At 37.5% G+C, this 25,225-nt stretch overlaps 2 protein-coding genes across 2 annotated transcripts in view; one reads left to right on the top strand and one right to left on the bottom strand.

Moving 5' to 3' along the window:
* Positions 1-286: 286 nt before the first annotated feature.
* Positions 287-13,178, bottom strand: LOC110045532 (adenosine 5'-monophosphoramidase HINT1-like). The gene is made up of 5 exons (XM_089296249.1): positions 13,078-13,178; positions 12,593-12,697; positions 4,321-4,490; positions 3,269-3,301; positions 287-488 (listed from the first exon to the last, which is right to left on the bottom strand). Exons 1-3 carry the CDS (start codon positions 13,153-13,155, stop codon positions 4,326-4,328), a joined length of 348 nt encoding a protein of 115 aa, XP_089152375.1. The 5' UTR covers positions 13,156-13,178; the 3' UTR covers positions 287-488; positions 3,269-3,301; positions 4,321-4,325.
* A 131-nt stretch (positions 13,179-13,309) lies between these two features.
* The window catches only part of LOC110045429 (poly [ADP-ribose] polymerase tankyrase-like), a 41,405-nt gene continuing 29,489 nt past the window's right edge, over positions 13,310-25,225 (top strand). The window contains exons 1-11 of the mRNA XM_089296253.1: positions 13,310-14,325; positions 15,972-16,143; positions 16,802-17,111; positions 17,550-17,655; positions 18,237-18,406; positions 19,557-19,641; positions 20,059-20,205; positions 20,896-21,012; positions 22,631-22,708; positions 23,668-23,831; positions 24,418-24,646. Coding sequence (XP_089152379.1) covers positions 13,738-14,325; positions 15,972-16,143; positions 16,802-17,111; positions 17,550-17,655; positions 18,237-18,406; positions 19,557-19,641; positions 20,059-20,205; positions 20,896-21,012; positions 22,631-22,708; positions 23,668-23,831; positions 24,418-24,646 — 2,166 coding nt within the window. The 5' untranslated portion in view covers positions 13,310-13,737. The remainder of the gene's footprint in view (positions 14,326-15,971; positions 16,144-16,801; positions 17,112-17,549; positions 17,656-18,236; positions 18,407-19,556; positions 19,642-20,058; positions 20,206-20,895; positions 21,013-22,630; positions 22,709-23,667; positions 23,832-24,417; positions 24,647-25,225) is intronic.

Genomic DNA, 25,225 nt, shown 5'->3' with positions numbered 1-25,225 from the left:
ACCAGCTTTCCATTAATGACGTGAAAATGTTGCTGCTCATCGGGAAAATAAGGAAAGCATATAAAGTTCGCAACCTTTTTTGTTCACACGATTAACGAAATTCTCGCCATTTTATCAAACTTGGAGCCTGGTGCGGGGTCAAAACTTGGGCATGCTTATTACCTTTTTTCCGCTCTGAAGACAGCGAAACTGCTCGCAGCGTTCCTTTCTACCAGTTAGTTCCATGAAATACCCCTTTCGAGTGGCGCTAGTCATAACTACCTTCTTTCCACAAAGTACCACAAAGTAATCCAAAACGGTAACTTCTTTATTTCCTTATGTCCTATCTAAGTTGGTATTCCTTGAAAAAAAAAAGCTTCTACTAGACCTGTTACAACATGTATTGAACGAGTGTACTCCAGGGGTATTCTACAGTTCTCAGTTGTCTACCGTGACATCCATTTACGTTACAGTACATCAGGAATTGGTCACATTTGCTGTTATCGGAACTGAAGATAGAACAAGAACAGACATTTCAATAAAAACTGGTACGGACTTTGTAATAACTCTCGGGAGATGCTCATTAAGGGTATCTCAATCCTGTATCCGGCTCTCCGCAGCCTCGTTGGATTTTCGCTCTATTTTTATCGTTGCTTATTCAGCTTTGTGACTATCATTTCAGTAATCAGTTTTTTTACAGTGAACAAAAACCAGCCAACAATAAAGAACCAAACAGCACTGGTAGAAACGTGTTTTTTTTGTAGCTCATACAGTGTATTTTCAGCTCCCTTCTCAGTGTTTGGAAATTACGTGGTACATTGAAATGCACCATGTGAGGACAGTTTTTCTGTGTGGCGTCATGACATTTTCGTATTACGTGATGTACATTCACAACGTGTTTATCTTCAAGAGGACAACTTATCGTGTCGAATGCGTCTAAAAAAACCGCTCCGAATTTGTCCTGATCATGTTTTGTCTTCAGCCGATAAACAGCGGCCATGCTGATAGTTCTATGGCAGACAGAAAGCGCGGTAAGCTTTCCTCTTGAAGATAAAAACGTTGTGAATGTACATCACGTAATAAGAAAATGTGGTGTCCTCACGTGGTGCATTTCAATGTACCACGTTATTTGTTTGAAACAGACTCGCAGCATCAAAAACGTTACTCTGAAGGCGGCAAAAAACGTCGTAGGCGTCGCAGTCTACTTGGAAGAGTAGTATTGCTATGAAAGCTAATTGCTATAAAACGGGAGATAAGGAGGATCTAGCAAGCTTTTACTTTTATAATTGGCTACAGGTTTCGTGATCATGGTAATAACCAAATTCAAATGTGATCTTGGCTACAATTCAGATCCGTAGTGTGACTGGATCTTAACAGTCTATCCACTTTTTTTTTTTTTGTTTCTATAGTAATAGCACAACTCCGAATAGCAACTAAGCCCTCAGGACACACTTGAAGGTTACTCTTCCGGTGGAGGTGTCTCACGTCCAAGCGATGTAGCGTGTCCGTTTTAAACCCCTATATCAACTTGAAGCCCGTCGAGGTGGCTATCAAACTATACCAAATATTTATACAATAAAATGAATTGTCGAATTTTTCACGGCGTCTCAGAATTGCAAGCGTCCGAATTTGAAAAACGCATCAAATTTTTTCCGTCCACACTACGCCGAAGGAATTCGAAAACACAACAATCTGAAATTGTCATTGAGGGCGGTCAGGGAAATGACATGATTATCGTGACGCCAGACGCCATCGTTTTTTAAACCTGCGTTCCGTTTTCAAAATGTTTTCCGTCCACACGAAAACAAAAAGCCGGCGTTTTCAAATTCCTCCGGTTTGAAGAGCGTTTTCGAAAAGCTCCGTTTTCGTGACGGATTAGTGGGAACGGTAGGTCTAACCGCAGAAATAAAGCTGCGTTTTCAAATTTCTCCGGTGTAATGTGGACACTGCCTTAGTGGAGATAAAGCGTTGTCATTCTCATGGAGAGCAGCCACGCAAATTTACTGGAATTGTTGAATTTTTCTTAGCTTCTAAATGAAGCGTCCGAATCACCTTTTGAAAGCTACAGATCAAAGGGAATTTTGTTTTTCGCTGATTTAATTTGTTCCTCAGTTTCCAGAACCAAAGCGCTTGAAAAACGTGTCTGTGTTTCGCCGTATTCAATTTAAGTGAAAATTTACAAAACATTTTCGAAAGAGGAGACAAAAATATGGAGTGATCGTACACTCTGACTCAGAGGAAAAAAATATTTAGAAACAAACAATTCGCAGACACGTTTTTGTTGTTTATATGTCAAACTAGCTACTGTTCAAATTTAAGGGCCAAATAACAATTTCCCTTTGACTTGTAACTTTCAAAAGGTGATTCGGACGCTCACATTTAGAGGTCGTAAAAAATTCGACAATTCACGTTATTTCAAAATTCTTGGTATAGTTTGATAGCCAGCTCTATAAACTTTAATTTGATTTAGGGATTAGCTATGTTCAGTTTAAACCGGACATGCTACATCGCTTGGAAGTGAGACACCTCCAAAGTTACCACTGACTTGCTTTACATACAATTTGTAACAATAGCTAGGGGTTTCATTAAGTTTTCATGTACGACGGAAACCTATAGGAGGGTAAGCAGACCGAAAAGAAAGCTTGAAGTGAATTTGTTACGTCCAGTTTTAAAGTACATAACTAGATGGGTTCTGACTTTAGAGTACCCTAGCACTTGTGCTGAGCCCCACCTTCTAATAAGACCCCAGCAATACCACCTTTTGCTTGAATCAATATCCTCCGGGTTAGTACACGTAAGTACATAAGAGAAAAAGAGGAAGACCCCAAAACACCTGGAGAAGAACTGTGGAGGGAGAGTTGAAGACCCTTAAGCACAACTGGGGTATCACCTGGAAGCTAGTCCTTAGCAAACAGGAGTGGAAGACCTTTGTTGCTGCCCTACTCGCCAGCAGGAATAGGGGCCGTAAGTAAGTAAGTAGCTGTACAAAACTGATATGTGGAGACAAAAGTCACTGCTTGCCAAGGGGGGCCATTTAAAGTGTGTAAAACATGACAAGACCACTTTTTGCTCATAAATGAACAACTGTCAGGTTAGTAAGACTAGTAGTGTACCTGTAAATCTTCTGACTTGCATTTACATGATGTGCAAAACTGTACCATTAACATTAACCACATTTGCAAGTAATCAAGACAAAGGTGTCTCACATTATTTCAATAATCAATTTGTTATTATCAAGCAAACTACTAAACTCTAAAATATAGGCCAGGCTCTTTTTCATTTTACTAACCTTGGGTTCAGAGGCTAGTTGAGATGACAAAGCCTGAAAAAGAAGTACATGTACATGATTGCATGAAAAAAGAAAAAAAAACAACACTAAAACAGTACTTGGAAAGAATTTTAAAAGGCCCTTTGCAATTGGTGAGTAAATATGACCTCAGAGGTGCCAACCTGAAATGTTGAAAACTAAAAGATTCCCAAAAAATAGGCTAAATTACCAGCCACTGCAGAACATAATCAGATCTGAGAGAGTGGCGAAAACCAAGCTTGCCAAAAAATACATCACATATTCCAAAATAATTTATTTTTAAAGAAAAACATTAGTCTTTCCTTCTCAAAAAGTGTTACATTTATCATTCACTACCCCTAAATTACAAGTACATACATAATTCTTGATAGAAGCTGACTAAAATTTGATATGCACATTCCGACCTAGTTTGACAGACTTTTAGAATCCTTTTATAGTTGTCCAGGAATGACTCTGAATTGGGACATGAATTAAATGTGGTGTCATTCAGGAAAATGTCACTGAATAGACAAAAGAAATATAATAAGCTTACCCACTTTAATTTAGTGTCACTCCCTGATTCTCATAAGTGGCTGAAAGCACCTTGTTTTGTTTCCTCAAAGGAACTATATTGCATTGTTATATCCTAAATAAATGCTACATGTACATGTATAAATTATGGTCTGCTTATAATTACATGTATTACCAATGTGCTTACCAAAATAGTTGTTCATGAAGTGTAAGTTACAGATTTTCTACTTCAGTCCAGTCTTGAATGGGATATGGGTGAAAATTTTTTATCAGACAATGGCTGTTTACCATTAACCTAAATAGTTTGGAAATTTTGTCAGAATGTAAATTGTAAGGCAAATTTCGGTAAATTGTTTTTTCTTTCATAGTACATGTAAATGGCCAATCTGAACAGAACTTACCACCGGGCATATTTACACTGTACTGCCCATTTGCATAAATTGACAACGAAGTAGTTTCTCCGTGTAAATGGTAAACAACCATTGACATGTCTTACGTTGTAGATGTACACATTATCTTATAACCTTGACTAGCCTGGTGGCCAAGTCAGCTGGCGTCCGCCCAAAACATGGATATGAATGTGATACACCTCTTGGCCTCCATCTTTACCATCATTGATCACTACACGGAAGCCTTTAGCCAGATTCTGTTCTGCTGCAACCTTTCTGGCAACCACAAGTAGATGGCCTAACAACTGCAAAACAAGGTAAAAAGAGATTTCATTCACACCAACTGAAAACAAATTGCACTTCTACAGTGTATTGAACTTACTTACTACCTTAGCTTGTAGGCATGTTTCTACTGAGTTACAGAACACTTTTTCTACAATATATTTTGTCTGAAAGTACAGTGTAGGTCATTAATTGTCAAGCCAGGACCCCTTTTTAAGCTGACAGGAAGCCAGTCTGGTTGTACAAAAAAAAAAACCTCCCTGCAATGGCCACCTTGGGAACAGAGTAAAGTGCCTTTTGTAAGAAGGAGGCCATTATAGGGAGGTATTTAGGGACCCGTGTAATACGACACCTTTGTTTCATGGGTTGCAAAATTTTAATACAAAAAAAAAATGCTTTATGTCACATATAAATATGTAAAACAATAAATGTACGTATAAAACCCAAAAAGAAACAAAGACCAACTATGTATGGTATGGAGCAAGTGTCCTGACCTTTAGCAAAGGTTCATCAGTCGATAAACTGGCCATTGTCAAGGGGTTATTTTGGCTGTTGCACTTGTAGGGAGACTAAATAAGTGTGAATGTACATGTAAGGACCGTTTGCTGGTGCAAAACATAGGCATGCAAGGCATGCAAGAGTTATTTTGTTTGTGAATTAAAATAATAAATGGTAAACAATGTTAGTGTTGTAAGTTGTGTTAGTATTGTTAAATCGTAAGTTACACTGTATGTTACCACTGTAAGTAGAGTAAGTATTGCTAGCAATGTTGGTAATGTTTATTCTTAAAAAAAAAAGCCCCTGGAGATAGCTGATGGGTTTACCCTGGTTACATATGTTTTATTATTTCTTAAATAGCAGCACTCAGTGGACTCTCGACAGTTATGAGAGGGGTAATCCAACAAGTTTGTTTGGTTATGATGTACAGCTGTCAAGGGACTTTATAATTGGCTTAATGTCAAGATTCACACCAAAGAACAAACAGGCCCTAAATGTTGGAGCAAAAAACTCCCATTACAGAAAGATGTATGGACTAAGATCTTTAAATCACTGAGAAACATTTATAGGGAATCTAAACTAGAAGAGTTCCAATTTAAATTCATCCACAGAACGATAGTAACTATAAGAAAGAACTATTCAGATTATTTTGGTATTAAGGCAGATGATGAATGTCTATACTGTGGAGATAAAGATTCAATTGAGCACTCTTCTGTCAAATGTACATTTACCAAATTGTTTTCCCATAAGGTCTTGAACTGGTTCAACCACGTGAATGCATGCCAATTCTCTCCTACCATTGAGGAGACCTTGTTCGGTATTACTGCAAGCTCCCACGACACAACAATAACAAGGAAATTCAACTACACCACCTTATTTATGCGCCATCATATTTATTCAAGCAAGTCAAATAGCCTGGCAATCTCCATTCAGAAGTTTATCAGTAAGCTACTCATTAAATACAATCTTGAAAATTTGGATCAATTAAATGTTTGAGAATTGAAAAGTACTCCTCTCTCCTCAATGTATAGCATATGAATAGCATATGTATAGTGAATGTATAGCATATCCTTCCCCCCTCCAAAAAAAAAAAAATTGAATAAAAATAATACGACCTAGGGGTACGTAATATATACAATTCATTTCTAAAACGATAGCTTTGCAATGTATATTAGCTGTAAATAATCTTTTTTTTAGGCGGTAAGAACTTCATCTTTTTTATCACATTGTAGGACATGTTAGAATTTTATTGTAACTGGAATATTGTACTGTAAGTAATGTAAGTATTTTGTCTAAGGTATTGTAAGTATTGTATACAATAAATAAGTACATGTATAATATACAATATTTGAAAATTTATTGAAGGGGTTACAGTTACTTACATGTTATTACATGTAAGTTACTGTGTGTTAAGCAAGTAATGTAAGTAGAGTATTGTATTGTTAGAAGTGTAAGTAGTCCCTAATGCAAGTAACAAGAATGTATTCAGTATTGTATCGCCAGCATAAGTAACTTGTATTGTAAGCAATATAAGTATTGTTTTGTAAATAGAGTATTGTAATGCGACCTGCACTGTAAGTAATGTATGAAGTAATTGTGTTTTGTAAATCAAAATTATCATTATAAAAAATGATGTACAGCTGTACAGCAAAATTTAGAATTTGTTTTGTCTTAGAAAATGTGACATCAAACCTACTTTTATCAAGGTTTTATTTTAACAGTCGATCACTGGCTTTGTTTATTAGAACTACATGGAACTGTTCCCAGCAAGACAGCTAAACATCATGCAGTCTGTACATGTACAGTAATACTAGCTAATGGCAAATGGCAGATTGGTGTTGATTCTGGATAATTTTTCTGACTCTGTATAACAAGAACCAATTTAATTATAACATCATCATGCAATAACATGGTCTTATTCTGTTGCCAGCAATGATCGTAGTTATTTTTTGTTTTGATATTCCACAAAACCACTTCAACTTCATTGTCCCGGCTGTAACCAGCCATGATGAGAGTTGACCTTTGTTCCACTCCTGATGTCATCACCTTTGACCAAAATTGGCATCACTTATAATACTCAAGTTCTTAAAGAGGAAAGATCTCTCCAATGATACCCCTATTGGAGTGATTGGGGTCACTAGAGCCTGAAATATGCACGAAAATGCTCAGATATTAAGAAAAGGAGAAAAAGGAAAGGCAAATAAAATAAAATAAAACAGAAAAAAAAAAAAAAAAAAATGAAAGGCCTAAAGACCTAATTTCTCATCCAAAAATTTTGAAATTTCGATTTCTGTGCATGCCTAAGCAAAAATGTCGTAAAATGTGACGTTGTTGGAAAGAGAGGCATGCTGTAATGTTGCAAATACCTTTTTTTAGTAGATTGCAGCTAATTTGGCTCATACCCAGACTGAAAATCTCCAAAATGTCCAAAAAATTCGTTTTTGACAAAAAGTTCCAGGAGTCAAAGGGTTGATATTGATTTCAAAACCCACTTAAATTCATGAATTTATAGAAAAGGACAAAACTTTTAAGTTTCAAAGACAAGTTTTGACAAATTCTTCTGTCATCTTCAGTTGATTGATGTACAAAGTGTTAGAAGTAGAATTTAAAATAAGTAGAAAAATGCTAATTCTAATTCTATGTCCGACGCTTTGTACATCAATCAAATGAAGATGACAGGAGAATCTGATGAAACATGTCTTTGAAACTTATAAGATTATTGAAAACTTTTTTGTAATCCGATCTGTTGCTTTTTAAGTGAATTTTCGGTGACCTCTATTCACCTTCATCAGAGTTCATCAATTCATTATCAAAGTTCCTTACCGCTCACGCTACAACCCTGCCCTTGCTGTCACTTTATTGACTTTTAAATCAATGGCAAGTAAGCAAGAGAGAGTGGTTTCCTCTCGTTGATGGCGGCGTTGTCCAAAGTTGAGTGCCATGACTCCGAGAAAAGCCTCTTGTGATAGTTGTGGACACCACGTTCAAGGATCTGGGCATCTCGTGGGTGGATGTTGTGATCCGTGGACCCAGCATGCTGCTTAATTGCTGACCCCTGTTGCTTGCACAGCCTGGATCATGCTCGGCCCCACGTGAGCTCCACGAGCGCTTGCTTTTCCAGACATAAGTGAGTGCGTAGTCATGGCAGCTAACTTTGTAGGGCACTTTGTAGACGATCCCTTGGACCCGGTCCATCATAAAAGATTTGTTGTTTTCTTTACACCTGCTTTCAGTTTTACCTGCATAGGCGGCATCTTTTGACCATCTTTCGACATGCTATGTAAACCGCTGAAAGACCGTTTAACTGTGAAACTGGCAATTTTTCCGGTTATTGACAGAAGAAATGACAAATAAATGATAATTACCACTGAGGCAGATCCAGGGGTGGTTTGGGTGGTTCGGTCGCACCCCTAAATGAGATGAAAACTTGCTTAAATAGGTGCGGTTCCTGACAAGAACCTTTGTGGGCAAACATCACTAACAAATATTATTATTAATATTTTATCTTCTGAAAAAAAGGACTAACTTTAAAAGAGCAAAAATTGTTTGATGAACGAGAGTCTTTTCCAGGTTTCAAATGCCTCGCTTAGTCAAAAATCTGTTTTATTTAAGCACTTCCCTTTTTTATTTGTCTACTTGGTAAAATAACATGTGACTCATACTCCAGTCAAATTCTACAAGTACATGGTGCCACAAGTGGCAGTTTTTCTATTGACAGATTTCACAGATTAGGCACTGTAGCTTAGGCCAGAAGCTAAGCCTCTTTGTTGATCAGCTCATCAGTGAGTTGTGTAATCGTTCACAAAGATTTTGACTGCCAGTGGCACACAAAAGCCCAAGGAAAACCACTATTCTCAAAGGAGTCAGTGTTTAATTTGAAGTCTGTCAGACTTCTGTCAAAAAGACAGCAGCAAATTAATCGAGTTTTTGGAAAGCTAGCACGTACATGTACATCATCAGGAAGGTAAGCGTTACTGTAAAATACGTAAGCATAGTCCTTGTTTAAATAGCTCAAAACAGAGATAATTTCAAAGATATTAAACAACCAACATTGATCCCTCAAAATGCTGGAAATTACGCTTCAGAGAACCAAAATAAGTCTCATGCGGAGGGTGGTGGTGGGGGGAGGGGGGGTGAAGCATGGGTTGGACTCATTAGAAGGGTCCACCTTTGTTGGACAACTCTCCCAGCCCCCCTTTAGCAAATCCTGGTCCCCCTATTACTGACCTCAAATGGCTGGAGAAGATTGCAGACTTTGCATGTTTCCCAATTTGTGGGATAATTCAAATGATTTTAGTGAAGTCAATCGGTTCTCAATACAGTCGAAGCTCTCTTAACAGACACTCCCTAAGCGGACAGCTCTACTTACAGCCGCCTTGTGTGAGACCCCGTTTTAACTCCCATACAAACTCTGTATTTTTACATTCTTGTAAGCGGACATTCCTGTAGGTGGCCACGGACACTTTCAGAGATTACAACTTAGACTTTTTCTTTGTTTTTAAGCTCCCGTAAGTGAGCACCCCAAAGAAAATCCTATTAACAACCTCTGTATCTTGTTTTTATCAATCAACTTCACATCACTGTTTGTCACAATGATTTTACAGTAATTACAGTACCACATTTCAGTGTTTGTTTTGTCATCATCCATATTTTTTTGTATTTCCAATACAGTACTGTAGTTGTTGTTAGCTGGGCAAGCTCCTGTAAGCGACCATCTATCCCCTACACCTCTAGTGGCCGCTTACGAGAACCATTCTCGTAAGCAGCCAGCTCCAGTTACAGACACTTTTTTCGCGTCCCGAGGGTGTCTGCTTACGAGAGCTTCCACTGTAGTGACTTCCAGTAGAATTGGGCTGCTACCACTTTTAATATTCCCAAGCTGATGTAAACTTTCAAAACAGTTGATTTATTTCTCCTGGAATGACGTTCTGATACTCCTACACTGTAACTTTAGTTTGAAAATGTCAAATAAATCCATCTTTTGTCATTAAAATTCGAGTTTGACTGTAAAGAAGTCAGTTGTGCTTACATTTTTGGCATAGGCCTGGTTAGCATGGAGAAAAATGTCACCTATGCACATGAAACTGAAAGCGGATGTAAATTCTTGACTTGCCTGCTATTATCAAGACCATTTAAATGGGAAGACATTATTGAAGGTAAACAGCCTTACGTAACTTGAGACTTGACACAACCAGACACATGAAAATCTGCCATGAAATCTGCAGAGTTTCCCTTTGGGAAGTTTCCTTGTAACATTACCCTTCCCAACCCCCGAGAGCCTTTTTGGTGACAAAGCGTCAGTTACAGAAAAAGTTTTGTCACTTTATGAGAGAAGTACTAAGTTTACCTCTCTGAAGTGCGCAAGGAATCTGTTTCAAAATGAAAGAACCACTCTGCTGCCTCAAAGTCTAATCTGATTACCTTGTGGTTTAACTTGCCACCATGGAGTCTTCAGGAAGTAATAAAAATGTAAAAGTAATTTATCGTGATACCTCTGCTTAGCTAAAGAGCTACTTTACAGGAAGCCCACTCTTAGAATTATAACATAATTTCAAAATAAATTGTGCAGGAATATTTGAAGGGTTTCCATATACCACAATCCTTTACTAGAAATCTCTGCTAAAAATTCTCATTTTTAAGAATTGCCATTAATACAAGAATTTCCTATTATTGTGCATGCCTGAACTTCATCAGCATTAACAGCAGCAGTTACAACTGTCATTCTTTGTCAGACATGTGAAACATTTGTAACCCACAATCAAATTTTCAGTTATTTTCGGTTCAATTGTGGCAAATTACTTTTTTATTCACAATTTATTAAATTCCAGCTTTTTCACCGTTTATTTCTTGGAGAAAAACTAGACAGAAATTTTGTAAAGTTCTACGAAGTTAAAAGAGTGGCAGAGAAACAGATGAAATAAACTAAAACTGGGTTCATTCAAGACCACACTGCAGATAAACAAACTGTTCAGACAATCTATTGACCCTCATAACATGTTTCTATGACAATGAATTAATGTACAAAGATTGCCAGTTATTCATCAGACAAAAGTTTTGAATTTGATAAGCCCAACATGTACACGAGGAACCCATGTTAGTGCAGTGTTGCAAATTGTTATTTTTAGCAAATCAAAGAGCACCAGATATTGTCTCGCAAAAGTAGCATTTTGAATTCTACCTGTAATGTGTACACTTTAAACTGGTTAAAACTTTTCAAAACATTTATTTTTAATTTATTCATCCCCAGTTGTGGACATGCACTGTTAAAGCTGATCAAACGATTCAGTGGTTGTGAGCAGAGGTTCCCTCTAGTCTCTCAGCAAGCAGAAAGAGAAGGAAATCTCTGTCTCATAGGGTACTGCAAATGATTTACCAGGTTTAGCTTACATGTACATAAAATTTTTAATTTTTAGGTCATGTAAACTTAACAGGCAAATTCTACAAAATGACCATGCTATTGCTTTATAATGATGTTCTAATTAAATCAATTCTTGTTTAATAAGTTCATAAAGATGTACCAGAATCAACACCAATCTGCCATTTATTACCATTTGCCATACGGTGTGTTACTTAAAATAATCTCCCTTACTATTGCTGACTCCATCTTTTGAACTCTTCTATTGCAGCCCAACTAATAAACAAAGCTACTAGATGAATCATTAAAATAAAATTAGGTTTGATGTCACATTTATTCAAGGGAAAAGTTTTGTCTTAGTTCTTTGAACCCAAAACTTCCTGCTGCTTAAGTTACCATTACCAATTTGATATTGGCAGGCACGTTATAAATTCTTTTTGTTTTATTTTTGTTTTTCTATACAAATTCAGGAGTTTTTGAGAGATGCTGATGTAGATCTGTATTCTTTATTAATTCTATTAAGTCCAACTGTACTGTAAACACTAAATTAGTTAAGTGGGACTGGGACATTAATTTGTTATTAAATCTTTTCTATGCAAATTAAGGCATGGTCAGGCCTTTTGGTTAGTACACTTCTCTCTAGATCGAGTAGTCCAGGTTCGAGCCCTGGCTGGGATATTGTGCTGTGTTCTTGGACAAGACACTTTACTCTTGTAGTGCCTCCTAGTTTTACAGTTCGTTCTGTATCCTGCTGAGGATATTAAAGAATCTGTAATTCTGCCAGCTATGTCATTTTGTTTTGTTCTGGATTGATTCTGGAGTCTATTTAGTTAGTGAAAAGTCACCAGTAATAAGGGACCTAAAAGATACTTGCTGGGACCTGAAGTATCCTGTAGGAACTTCAAGAATGCTTACGTTGACCTGATGCAGATCCTCAAGGATCTTTGCAAAGACTTGGCAGGGGCTTGAAAGAGCTTTGCAGGTTCCTGCAAGATCTTTGAGGAAATGGATGAAGATCTTGCAAGATCCTCATGAAGGTCCATAAAAGATCCTAATAGAGATCTTTAAAGATCTTGTAGGGTGTTTCACCAGGCTGGTAGCACTTGGCTGATGTTCAACTGTAGTCAGACAGAACACTATAGGTTTCTTGGTACTCATGTTATTGTTGAGTGACTGTTGTCTATGAAAACTTAACTACCCTTGACCACCCTAGAGGAGTAAACTGGCACAATCTAGTTATAAACAAGCTGTTTTACATGTTGTCTTACTTACTTGTTCATCTGAATCATCTGCCTTGGACAATTGAGGTATTGGCTTCTTTGGAATAACCAGGAAATGCACCGGGGCCTGGGGATTAATGTCCTTGATGGCGACGCACTGTTGACATTAAAATGATAAAAATATTGTACAGCAATTCTGCAAAATTTTAAGCTTAAATTTGCTAAATGTACTTTCACTTTTCATCTCACGACTTCCGGATCTTACTATAGTTTTATCTTTGTTCCTTAAAGGACTGAACACTGTCAATATTTGTGAAGCCGTATTAATTAATTGACGTAGGACCACTGAATGGAATGAAAACAAGTAGAAATAAATGCCATACCGTCTCACGTTTAACTTAATTTAAATTTCAATTGAAACGTGGTCGATTCTGAAGTTTACAAAGTCGGAGAATAGTGAGAGTAGTATAAGCTAGCTTTTACGCATTTTAAAGCTTAAAGTTACCATATCAAAAACGAAGAGCCGAACTGCAATACCTGGTCATCCTCGTGGAGGAATTCTGATGGTATCTCTCTCCGAATGATCTTAGAGAATATACTGTCCCCTTCCGCCATTTTGAATACAGACCACCACCCATGATTCCTTGCAAACTAATCAGACGTCACGCGTTGGGGGCGGGGGGAGGGTGGGGGGATCACAAAATGCAAAAAACAACAAACAAAATAATTATGTTTTTTGTGGTTTTACGTGTTCCCTTCTTCAGGGGTATTTATTCTTTTTGCTTGGGAAAATCCAGAACGGCCTACTGATGTGAAGAATGGTTTTGTGTTGCACCAATTTCTGCAAGTCAGTGTTGTGACATTAATATCGTGACACTTGTCACGGTGTTTGCACAAACTGGAACCAGTGCTTCTCCGTGCGACGCTCCTGCCGCTCGTGGGAGTTGAATGGCCTTGAATGGAAAGCGGAAAGCCAGCTTTGCAAATCTTTAATTGGAAAGATCGGGCTTGCCCAGAACTACAACCCACGCTTTTTAGTTTGTATTTAACATAAAGCTGACTACAGTTGTTTGTGTGGTCACTAGATTTGCTATAAAGAGAGAGGTGCACAGATTGAAGTTTCACAAAGTACATCGTGCTTCAGAGTTGAGTTCCAAAGAAGTAAGCTCAATTCAACCAAGCCGTTCCTAACAAACGATGTCTCTGCGAACTCGCCTTCTAAGAAAACAGTCTTCTCTAGCCATTCTGGTGGAGCAAGAACGAGAAACTTGCGAATCTGCAAGCCGTCCAGCATCCGAGGCTGATCTAACTGAAGATGACCCTCATGAGATGGACGATTTTGAAGAAGACATCGCACCAGAGGAATTGTCAAACTTGCCGGACGAAGAAGCTTTTCTTGACGACAAAGGCGACAGTGATTCCGAAGGAGGCGATACAGATGTGCCACTTTCCAGTGAAGACGAAAATGAACCTGTGGAAGTTTCAGTTGGTTCAGCAATGAATAAGAGGTCGTTCTCCGCGTTCGTTCGCGAAGGACAAGCGCGCGCGACCGAAGAGGATCCTCCAGTCAGGCTTTCTCGCCGGCTGATGTCCATGAAGAGACGTGGAGTGCTTCACGCACCGGTAGAACTGACTGAGGAGTTTGAGTTTTATGCTGGTGACTTCTTAACTGTTCGCGGAGAGGAGGACGATTTCTATGTTTGTCGTGTGTTGGAAGATGTCCCTGAAAGCGCGACCAGTTTCAACGTGGCTTGGTTCAACAGAGTCGATGAAAATGTGTACGAGGTGAGATTAAAACGACTGCTTTTATTGTAATCTTTCCAATTCTTTAATAGACTGGTATAGTACGTAAGTGTTAATTGTGTACAGTATATATTCAAGGGAGAAAAAGACGCGCAAATCATCCTTTGTCAAAAAGAGAGAAAGAAGTCAGACCTCATAAGCTTGTTAAAAGTTTTCAAGAGTAGTTGTTAGTGTTTGAGGCGCGTTTCACCAGCTTTTTGAAAAGACTGACGGCGAGAAATGTTCCAGAATTGCTTATAAAAGATTGTCGAGCCCGGATTTTCTACAGTTGCGGTAAACAAAGGTTAAACGGATTGCGTGAATTTTTTATTGCGTGACATTGCCACACCCACAGTTGAAATATGGTTCTCTGATTTTTTTTCGTCATTTTGCTCAGTAAATGACTTTCAAAGGCAATATCAGAGTAACTTTGACACTCTGTGGGTCAGAAATTCTGGCTTAGCTTGTTATTAAAATGATTATTGATAAACATGCCTTGATTATTATTATAAATGCCGAAGTTTTTCATAAATTATTCTATTGCTCTTCTGTTTGGAGCAATACTACTCAAGCTAATTTGGACAAGCTCCAAGCAGTTCAGAATTTCGCTTGTCACATTTTGCGTGGCACTAAAAAATTCGATCACATAACTCCTTTGCTAAAAGACTTGCGCTGGTTACCAGTCAGGCAACAGCTTTATTTCCATTTTGCTGTTCTGGTTTTCAAGTGCATGGCAGGATGTGCTCCAGAGTATTTGACATCTAAACTTGTCAGAAGATCCGCCATCTCGACAAGGACTACCAGGAACTCTCAACTTTTGAACATACACTCTTCCGCACTGCTAGCGGTCAAAGGACTTCTCAATATAGAGTGACCTCTCTGTGAAATGAGTTGCAGCCTGAACTTAAACTCTGTCCATCAGTGATGGATTTCAAGTGCCTACTCAGGTGTAAGCTTCTTAATGACTGTTTTATTTAATTGTTATTCAACGTTTGTCTTCTTTTTAAGTTATCATTGTTGTGTTTGGCTTTCTGCGTTTTTAAATTTTGTAATGTAACATTGACTCTGAAAAGCCCCGTGTGGACGAGCCAATAAAGTATGTATGTATGTATGCATTATCAATAACCAGCTAAGCCAGAGTTTCTGAGGAGGCTAATTATTATTAACCTCCTCAGATTTTTCATAGCCACAGTGTACATCCCTGGGTTTTAGTGACCTACAATGTAATTCCTCACTGTTTTACACGTATATGCTTGGCTATAGTTATCAATTGGTTTTACCCAAATTTGGTTGATTCACAGTTTTAGGGGGTACAGTACACCTTCACTCATGCAGCACTTTACTGAGCAAGAAAAGGGCAAGTGTCACACTACCTCTTCCCTTGTTTGAGCAAGAAAGAGTGCCTTAATTTTTGAGTCCTTCTTTCTCATACAGGAAAGAGTGAACCTTCACTTCCCCTTTCTTATCCGTAAACCCTTTTTCATGTCGGAAAGGACCCAGTTTCATTCCAGTGGTTCTTTTTTGTGAGCCTGAAAGAATCCATTTTTACACTTTCACATTACTCTCCTTTTGAGAACTTGTAGATGTGCCACACTACTTCATTGCTCAAGAATAGTAATTGTGCATACAATTTTGAATCAATATTTTAGGTTTCATTTGATGATGTTTGCCACATGGATTCTGTCATTACACGAGTGGCCATGTCAGAGGTGGAACCTGAAAAGTTTGCTATCTCCAAACCACACATTAAACAAACTAAAAAACTGTTAAAAGAAGCTTTGGCTGCTGAAAGAGGAGAAGATGATACCATGGAAGATGAAGGTACCGTGTTGTGGATGTAATTAGCTAAACTATGGAGACTATAACAAGAGGCATTTACCATAAAGATCCAACCATTGTAATGAGTCCAGCAACTAGATTTATATTCATAAACTTAAGGGTACTACCATTTTTGAATCCTGTAACACACATTTCGTGGTATTCTCATACAGATCTCATTTAATAAGTTTATATTTTATATGTTTAATGTACGTGGAAATGAGGAAATTCTGTATCAGGCCATGTGTCCAGTCTCGCTAGAGCTCCCATTTATGTACAAGTCATGTATGTATATTCTAGTTTCCTTGGTGTGAAATTACTAAGGGTACATTTCTGCTTCCCTGATTGGGTGTTAATATTAGTCCATTGCAGAATTTCCCTTAGCAATAAATTTTACTATTTCCCATTTATAAACTTGGGTGGAGAGACGCACTTTGGGAGTAAGGTGTGTTACCCAAGAATACAACATAATGATGCTGGCTAGGAATCAAACACCACAGCCACAGGTGTGGCAGTGGTACAGTTTCACACCAGTTGGACCAGTAGTCCCACTGGGCTCAAATGCAGACTTTACCTAACTAGTATACTATAATTATGGTATGGCAAACTGCTAACCTGAACTATCAGTTGTAATGTTCTTATAATTGTGTGTATAATGTAGAGTCTGAGAGTGAAGAGGACGCTGCAGATGAGGAAGAAGAAGATGAACCTCCTGCAAAAAGAACACGCAGAGGTTCCAGGTCTGCATCCACTCCCTCCCCAGCAAATAAAGGTAAGAGAGGGCAGAGGAAGAGTGTGACTACACCCCCAAAGAGCCCAGGCCGGAAGCGAAAACCTGCTGAGCCCAAGGTAAAGAAGGAGATAAAGAAGAAGGCAGTTGCAGAGAAGAAAGATAAACCAAGACGTGCAGGAGTGCTGATTCCTATCGAGAATATAGAGTTGCTTGAGAAAGATCCAACATTTGAAACCAGGTTTGTTTCATTCCAGCTAGTAGAGATAAAAATAAATTTAATAAGAGGAGGCCAATAATGCAATACTTCCCATATACTTCTGGCTCTTTACAACTTTTGCTGAGCGACATACATGTATTAACAGAAGAAAAGTATTGAACTGTATGCAGCGATGTAATTTTAAGTATACTATTAATAATTTTTTAGCCAGTTTTCAAGAAGTCACGCCAAAACTGAACATTGACCAAACATAGGTGAAAATGTTTGTTCTTAATAGAAAACGGCATTCTCTTCTTCCATGTTTCAGAGAAGAAAATTGACAAAACTAATTTTCGAGTGCTTCTTTTGAATGAACCATATTGAAAATTTATGCTAGTCATAGAGAGCCAATCAAAATAATGCTCCTCTTCCTCATAATTGAAATAACCTATTGCCAGATAATTTTTTATTTTATTTTAGAGATGATGTTTCTTTGATGCCTGTGAAACTGGCAATCAGAGCAGTGTTACTAAATGACATGGAAATGTTGAAGGGTGTTATTGATGACAGAGCAAACGTCTACACGGTATGTGTGCCTTCATTGTTTCTGTTTAAATACTGAGATAAATTAAGAAACATTTGATAATGGATACATCATTCAGACATGGTTTACATCCTACATCAAATACTTTTATCTTATTTGGTACTTATTTCATGGGTCTTTAAAGTTCGTGATTTTCGTGATTGTAAATAAATTGTGAATAAAATTAAAAGAATCATGAATAAAAATCCTTACGAAATTTAAATACACAAAACTTAGCAGTCCCACACAGAAAATTCAAATCACAGAAAAAAATGATTAAGTACATTGTAATAACAACAACATATAAGGGATATGTATTGACAAATACACATTTCAAACTAAATCCATTTTGTATCTTTTGTTGTGAAATAACGTTTTGCCTTTTGCTTGTTCCGGTTTACCTTAAAAGTTAATTTTTAAAAATGCGTTTTGCTTGTTCCAGTTTATTTAGAAATTTTAAAAAGTTCAGACTTTTGAAAAATTAAGTGTAGTTGAGAACGCTTGAATCGTGAAATTTAATGCCGACTGTAGCTTCACAAATTACACAGTACCAAACCTGTTTGATTTATTTTCTGCTCTGGTAGGTTCACTGGCCCAGAAGTCCTGATATCCAGTTATCAGCATTACATTATGCACTCCTGAATGAGAACCATGAAGCCCTGAAACTTTTATTGTCAGAGCTACACAATAATGCATCTGCATCACGTCGCTACAATGAACCCACAGTTTCACTTGATCGCATGGATACTGGAACGTGAGTAATTTTGGGGAATTATCTGTGCATATAATGCTGTACTGTTTGTCTTTCATTTTTATAAATCCTGTCCTACACTGTTTCGTGATTGTGCACATTAACACTCTACCTTGTACATTAAATGTACTTTAGTCATCTGGACAGTCATCTGGACATGTACGTTTCGAATGTTTGATCCTGTGTTTCTACATTGTGTTCGTGTACAATGCATACGTAAAATTTTGTACTTTAGATATCAATAATTATAGTACTGAATATTAAGCCTGACTGCACTCTATAATTTATGGTATATATAGGCATGACCACCTTATGATTTCTGGATTTCTGGATTGTCCTAATGTTTGAGCCTTAGCTGGGGTCATTATGTTGTGTTCTTAGGCAAGATACTTTACTCTTGTATTTAAATGGGTAATTGCAAATTTGATGCTGTGGGCCGGGTAACCCTGGGGTGCACTACAGTGTGGCTGTTCATCCAGGGGGAGAGGGGGAGAGTAGAAATACTCCTTCAAATTGTTACAGAAAATGTGCTGGTCTGGCTGCCAGCCACTGACTTTTCCCTTTTTTAGATGTTTGGTACTGTAGGTAGGTAAAGTTTGTATATGAAAATATGCTTATCCCAGTTTCAAAAGCACAAAGTGACTAGGAGTATTTCTACTTCCCCCTGGATGGGATGCTAGTCCATCACAGGTTTACCTTCCAGCATTAAGTTTGCTGGTACCCATTTATACACCTGAGTCAGGAGAGAGGCAATATGAGAGTAAAGTGTCTTGTCCGAGAACACAACACAATGTCCCTGGCCAGGGCTAATGAACCAGGACTGCTTGATTCAGAGGCAACTGCACTTAAACCATGAGGCCACTGTGCTTGCCACTTCTGGCATATACATGCATGCGTACAGATTTATTCAGAAGTCAAGTTCCTGCCTTGTTCTTTGAAAGCACCTTTTTTTTGCCAGTTCATTGTGAATGCTCATCTCTTGTCTTCTTGCATGGTCATAATTTGTGATTGCTTTGGTTTTAGCATTATACAACTGGAAATGACTCTAGCTAGTTGAGTACATTTTTGAAATGTAATTGATAAGACAATCAACAAATATACAACAACAACTTAAAGCTCTGCAGGCTGATGCGGGTTTCTGTTCTCTTTGCAGATATAACTTTTACACCTTTGGTCACGCAGTGAGAGAGCTACACTCCAGCAGAGGATCTAGAGAAGGAAATAATGCATTCCTTTGTGTGAGAATATTTTTACCTAGATTTCATTTGGCTATAATCAGAGTACAAATTAGTGTTGACTTGGACTTAAAGTTGAATAAACGAATACTCTTTACACTGGTACAACTGCCAACAAAAAGTGGCAGTTATATAGTCAAGATATCTAGAGTGGCATGAATTACAAGTACAGTACATGTATACTGGAGGAAGTTAAATAGCCAAACCACTTTTCAAATAGCTAAACACTAATTAAAATTAGTGAGTATTTAGACAATAGCCCTTTAATTGTATTCAATTGTGGTATGCATGTGAATGTCTTAAAAAATTATAAAAATAATGTGCATGTATTTATGTATATATATTACATTTGTACTTTGATACTTAATGAGTAATGAATTAAAATTATCCTTTTTATTCTAATTTTTCATTCATTTTCAGGATATAAATGGATTTCACAAGAAGGGCCATCATTCCTCACATCTTTTGGAATTCTGCTTCACGAAAGGAGTTCCACTTGAGACTGTAAAAATACTTTTGAATGAGTTGAGTGTAGTGGAGAAATCAACTCTCCATGACCTAGAACAGGTACAGTATCTAAAAGAAAGACACTGAGTGTATATATTATTCCAAAAAAAGTGTTTTCACCTCCTTGTCTCTATTTTACCTGTGTATCCCCCTCCCTCCCTCTTGGGACATATGTGTACACCTTGTATAGTGAAAGGGTGAGTCACAAGGCACTCGGGTTGTATTGCATATACAGTGCACAGAATGTACAGTACACAGAATTAGAAGCTCTGTAGGTCACTGGGTAGGTTGTGGGGCAGGTAAAAGAGTGCATGTGGGGTAATTAAGTACATGCACATGTCTAGGACCGGTAACTTGGTACATTATTATTTAGTCCAACGGTTAGGACAAGACATGTCTTGGGTTAGGCCATGACTTAGCTTATTAAGAAAGTCATTTGGTAGGCCATATGTTGGTACAGTTTGTGTAGGTTGTAGTAGGTTGCACTGTTGTACATGCATGTATGTGTAGATTGTAGGGCATTTCACTGCCTAATGATGCAACTATGTAGTCCTTAGGATATTGGGCATAGATGGATTGGGTGAGTCATTTCATGGGGCGAAACGTGGGGTGGACATGGAGTGAACGATTCACATAATTATTACTATAAGAGGTACATTCACAGCTTATATAGTGAATATTCAGACATATATGGCATGGTAAATATTTACACTTAGTAGGATTCAATTAATATTGCTTAACACATTTTAGACAGGTATTAACAGTATATGGAAGGCTATAAGACATGGAAACAGAAAAGTGGCTGGCTACTTTGTTAGTAAGGGTGTGGACAAGTTTGGATTTGGGTTCAACTTCCTGCATAAAGAGGTACAGATTATTCAGATTGTAATTTTAATGCGCTCGCATGAAAATTTTATTAATAATTAATTTTGGTTCATGTCAATGCTTACAACAATTTTATGTGCACATGTGATGTAGTTGTTTATGCCCATAATAAATTAAATATATTAATAACTGTTTTATAGTGAACACCTCTATTTTGGGACCTTCAAGAGCTTTTTCAGCCTTATATTTATGTTAAAGTAGTGATACATGTACACATTTGACAGTACTATTATAATAGTATAATAGTGTAATAATATAACAGTAAGATGAATTGACTTGTAATGTACAGTTAACACAGTACACATTTGATAACTCTCTGGAGATATAAGTTGTGGTTACACATACCAAGGTAAATAGCATTCTCAAGGTATTAACACCAAGGTTACATAAACTCACTGCAGGAAGTACGTACCGAGGTGTTTGCAGTCACACACAAAACTCTTCACCTGAAGGTCAATCTTTCATACTTTGGACTGGTGTGAAATGTGAAAAATGGATAATTCGAGGGAGCTTACTAGTATCATCTTGCTTTTATTACTTATGTTGTTCCATGAGTCCTCTAGATACTGCTTTATTATGTCAGCGTTTCATACAGTGAAGAATTAGAAGGTGAAGACTCTGTTTGCACTTTATAAATGCCAATTAGCTCACAGTATTTACTACTTGACAGCACTGCGAATTATAATCGTGTATCACATGCATGCGCTCTCAGAAGTGTTTGGGTTCTTCCATGTCTGCAAATGTGGTTTCAACAGCTACTGAACGATCATGCATTAGGTCAAACCAGCAGCACTTGGAAAAGCATCTTGAAAACTGGGCATTTCACTGGGCCCATGAAGCTGGTGGTTTTGATTAAATAAGAATCTATTATTTAAATCTCCTTGTTAATGCAGGTTGTTTCTAGACTTTCTAGGCCTAGAGATGAAATCAAAATAATCTAAGATATTGCATAATAGATCTTCCTTGACTTGTATTTAAATGCAAAATTTCCAAAAAATAACCTTATACTTACAAATTGCATGCCATCAAGCCATGATTTGAAGAAAGACCACGTTTTTGCTGCCTTGAACATGCAAAGTTGACCTGCGGAAATCTAAACCTCACGCCATCATATTTGAATTAAATTCCACTGTCTATTTTATTTGCTTATCTTTAAGGCTTGCCTTGCGATTGGTCATTAATTTTATCTTGGGGTACTTGAATAACCTGCCTATTTACCTTGGTTAATGTTATGGGTGATTCTTTTGTTCTTTTTGATGCATTCATGGAAATACACCACAGTAAATTTACCTTGGGAAATGGCAGTCACACATGATTTGTGAGTTTCCTGAGGTAAAAAGCTCTTTTACCACGGTAAAAGGAAGATGTGTAACCACAACTATTGTAACCGTCCAAAAAGTTGTGACATGTACAAATGTTACATGTACCTTTGAAGTGCCTGTATGGCAGTCTTAACAATTTAATGATACATGATACATAATTGTTTTCTAGACAATTTACATCACATGTATTTGTAGTAACATTATTTGTGAGGAAACAATTTTACCCAATTTAGGAAGTTTAAAAGGGTACTAAATGCAATAAAACGTCTGTTTGCCAGGTACTGTTAAATGATGATGAAGACCTGTCAAACTTTAGAAGCCAGTCGGTGAAGAAGAAGCCTGTGGAAAACAAAATTGTAAGTACCGGTACTTGCTGAAGATGAACAGCAGAAATGAAGAAACATGTTTATGCATGTGGAAAGTAATTAAACAAAATTAATGTCTCTCCATTTTCAATGGTACCTTAACTAACAAGGGAAGTCCCTTATTGAATTTGTAACATACAAATCTGTGGATGTGAAACTAGTGCAAACAGTGGACCGGGCATGGGGTTGACAGGCTGTGAGGACAATGTTGCCAACCTGGTTTGACCATCTAAAGGAAAGTTTAAAGTACTTATAATGAAAAGAAGTTCAGGTCAGAACGTTTGGACAGCCTGGCCTGTGACAACCATTTACCCTCCTGCTGAAAATGTTAATGAAACACCTGATAAATACACAGAGATTATATCACAATTATATCACAATCTATAACAAAATACCATTTACCCGTAGATGACGTTAACTTGGGGAACTGGAATGGTCAACTTTTTTAAAATAATTTTCACCTACCAATGTACAAAAAACTGTAACCTTAATTTGATGCTGGTCATGATCAGGATCTAGTCATACTCTGTATTTTAGGTCATCACCTTGCTCTTGAGGTACAGTTATACTTGTCTGAGTGAAACCTTTCCTGCTTAAACAGAATAAACAAGGAATGGATGTAATTCCAATTAAATTCTAGTTCAGTTTACTATGTGTACTTGAGGACCTTATTGTCCATGAATTTCATCAGACTTGTAGAGTGCATAGAAAACCAATTTTTGAGCTGCTGGGCATGCTGTAACTACAACTGGATGATGTACTAGCCTGAAAGCCATTCTCACTAGGCCCTGAAAAGTACTTACTAGGAGGATGTATTAATTATTAATATATATATATATTTTAATTTGGGTAGTTAATTAATTTCATCAAAAATGTTTCTACAAAAACTTCACTTACCCATGTATAGATATTGTCACATGAATATACTTAAGTTAATGTCTCTTGTTCAGATCTTACCAATTCATTGTGCCTGTATCAATCCAAATGGTGACTACCTCAAAGCTCTGTTAAACTCAGTACCAGAACATAGCATCCCAGACAAAGATGGCTTCAAACCAATGCATTATGCTGCTGCCTGTGAAGGTCCTGGCCCTCTAAAGGTGTTGCTGGCAAGGTACTGAATGCACAGTGCTAAAAACTTAATAATTAATTGATTGCAGATCAGCAGCTCTAATCTGTGGTAGTCAGGTAGCATAAAGGAAGTAAAAGTTGTGGTCAAAATATTGTTTCAGAGAATTGATGTAAGGTGTAGGAAAAAAAATTTCAGTCAAGGCTGTGTTCTAAAAATTGCAAGATGTTCAAAGGTCCCTAACCACAAGATCCTGGGTGCTCAGCTCTTAAGCATATAAATTATGAAGAAAGAAAGTTTTTCTAGTTGCCCAAAGGCAAAGTTGGTTGCCTGTGGCACCCGAGTGCTTCTAGGGCACAGCCCTGTCAGTGGTGTTAAAAGCAATGCAACACAAGGCATTCCTTCTTTGTATTATTTTGCAAGCTCATATCATTCAGAGAAATTATAGTGCAATTACTCTTCCAAGTTTGTAAATAATGGAGTTGTTGATATTACTTCAGAGAAGCTATTGTGAATAGTTATGTGAGTTCATTCAAGGTCAGTCATCATTTATTTTGTTAGGGTGTACAATGTAGGATCATGCTTTTACCAGTACTTGTTAAATAAACAAATCAAACTGATCTTTCTTCAGGGGTGCCGACCCAAATGACCCTGGACCAAAAGGTTTCACGCCTCTAATGATTGCTTGTAAGCATGGGCGAGATGAGAATGTGAAAGAACTTTTAGCTATTGAAGATCAGAATATCGATGATATGGAGGATGATCATGAAGAAATCATTAAGAAACCAAGAGTTGCCATTGATGTTAAGAATAGGCACACCAAGGCAGCAATTCACTATGCTGCTAAACATGGACACCTGGTAGGCACTGGTGTTGTTGTTGGCTACTGTATGTGTACTTGTCAGCGGCAGGTACAGTACTGCTCAGAGATAAGCGAACATTGCAGACCTGTTTTTAACACTCCCTCAGTGTGAAGGACATCTGCGTTAATTTGTAGTACGCATTTTCGCTAATGCATTAGCTGCACATGTTTTCTGCTCCACACATTTTCTTTGTTATTCATATAACCGATATCTCTTTAATATGTGATGCTTTGTTCATGGCAAACAAAACATGAGTCCAGCTCAAACAAAAGCACAATTAGTAAAAGCACACCAAGCAAAATTCAAATCACAACACAGTGAATTACATGTAACAAGCACAGCTGAAAATTCCACTATCGGCAATACAACTTTGTACCACTACCTGTGAAAATTAGGCCTACTGTTGTTGCAGTTGACAGGAAAATTCAAACACCTTCATATCAAACCAACACTATGCTCAAAAATTGTAATCTCAAGTGCTGGAATGTGACAGTATCATGACATGTACATGCTGTTGTAGCTTATACCGAATGAAGGTCACACTTTTATCAGGTGGCTTCTAACAATAAGTGCAAG

The sequence above is a fragment of the Orbicella faveolata genome, unplaced genomic scaffold (genome assembly GCF_042242905.1).
Source record: "Orbicella faveolata isolate gen_17 unplaced genomic scaffold, um_ofav_v1 contig_26, whole genome shotgun sequence".
Lineage (NCBI taxonomy): Eukaryota > Metazoa > Cnidaria > Anthozoa > Scleractinia > Merulinidae > Orbicella > Orbicella faveolata.
This window is presented reverse-complemented; position numbering and strand designations above follow the sequence as displayed.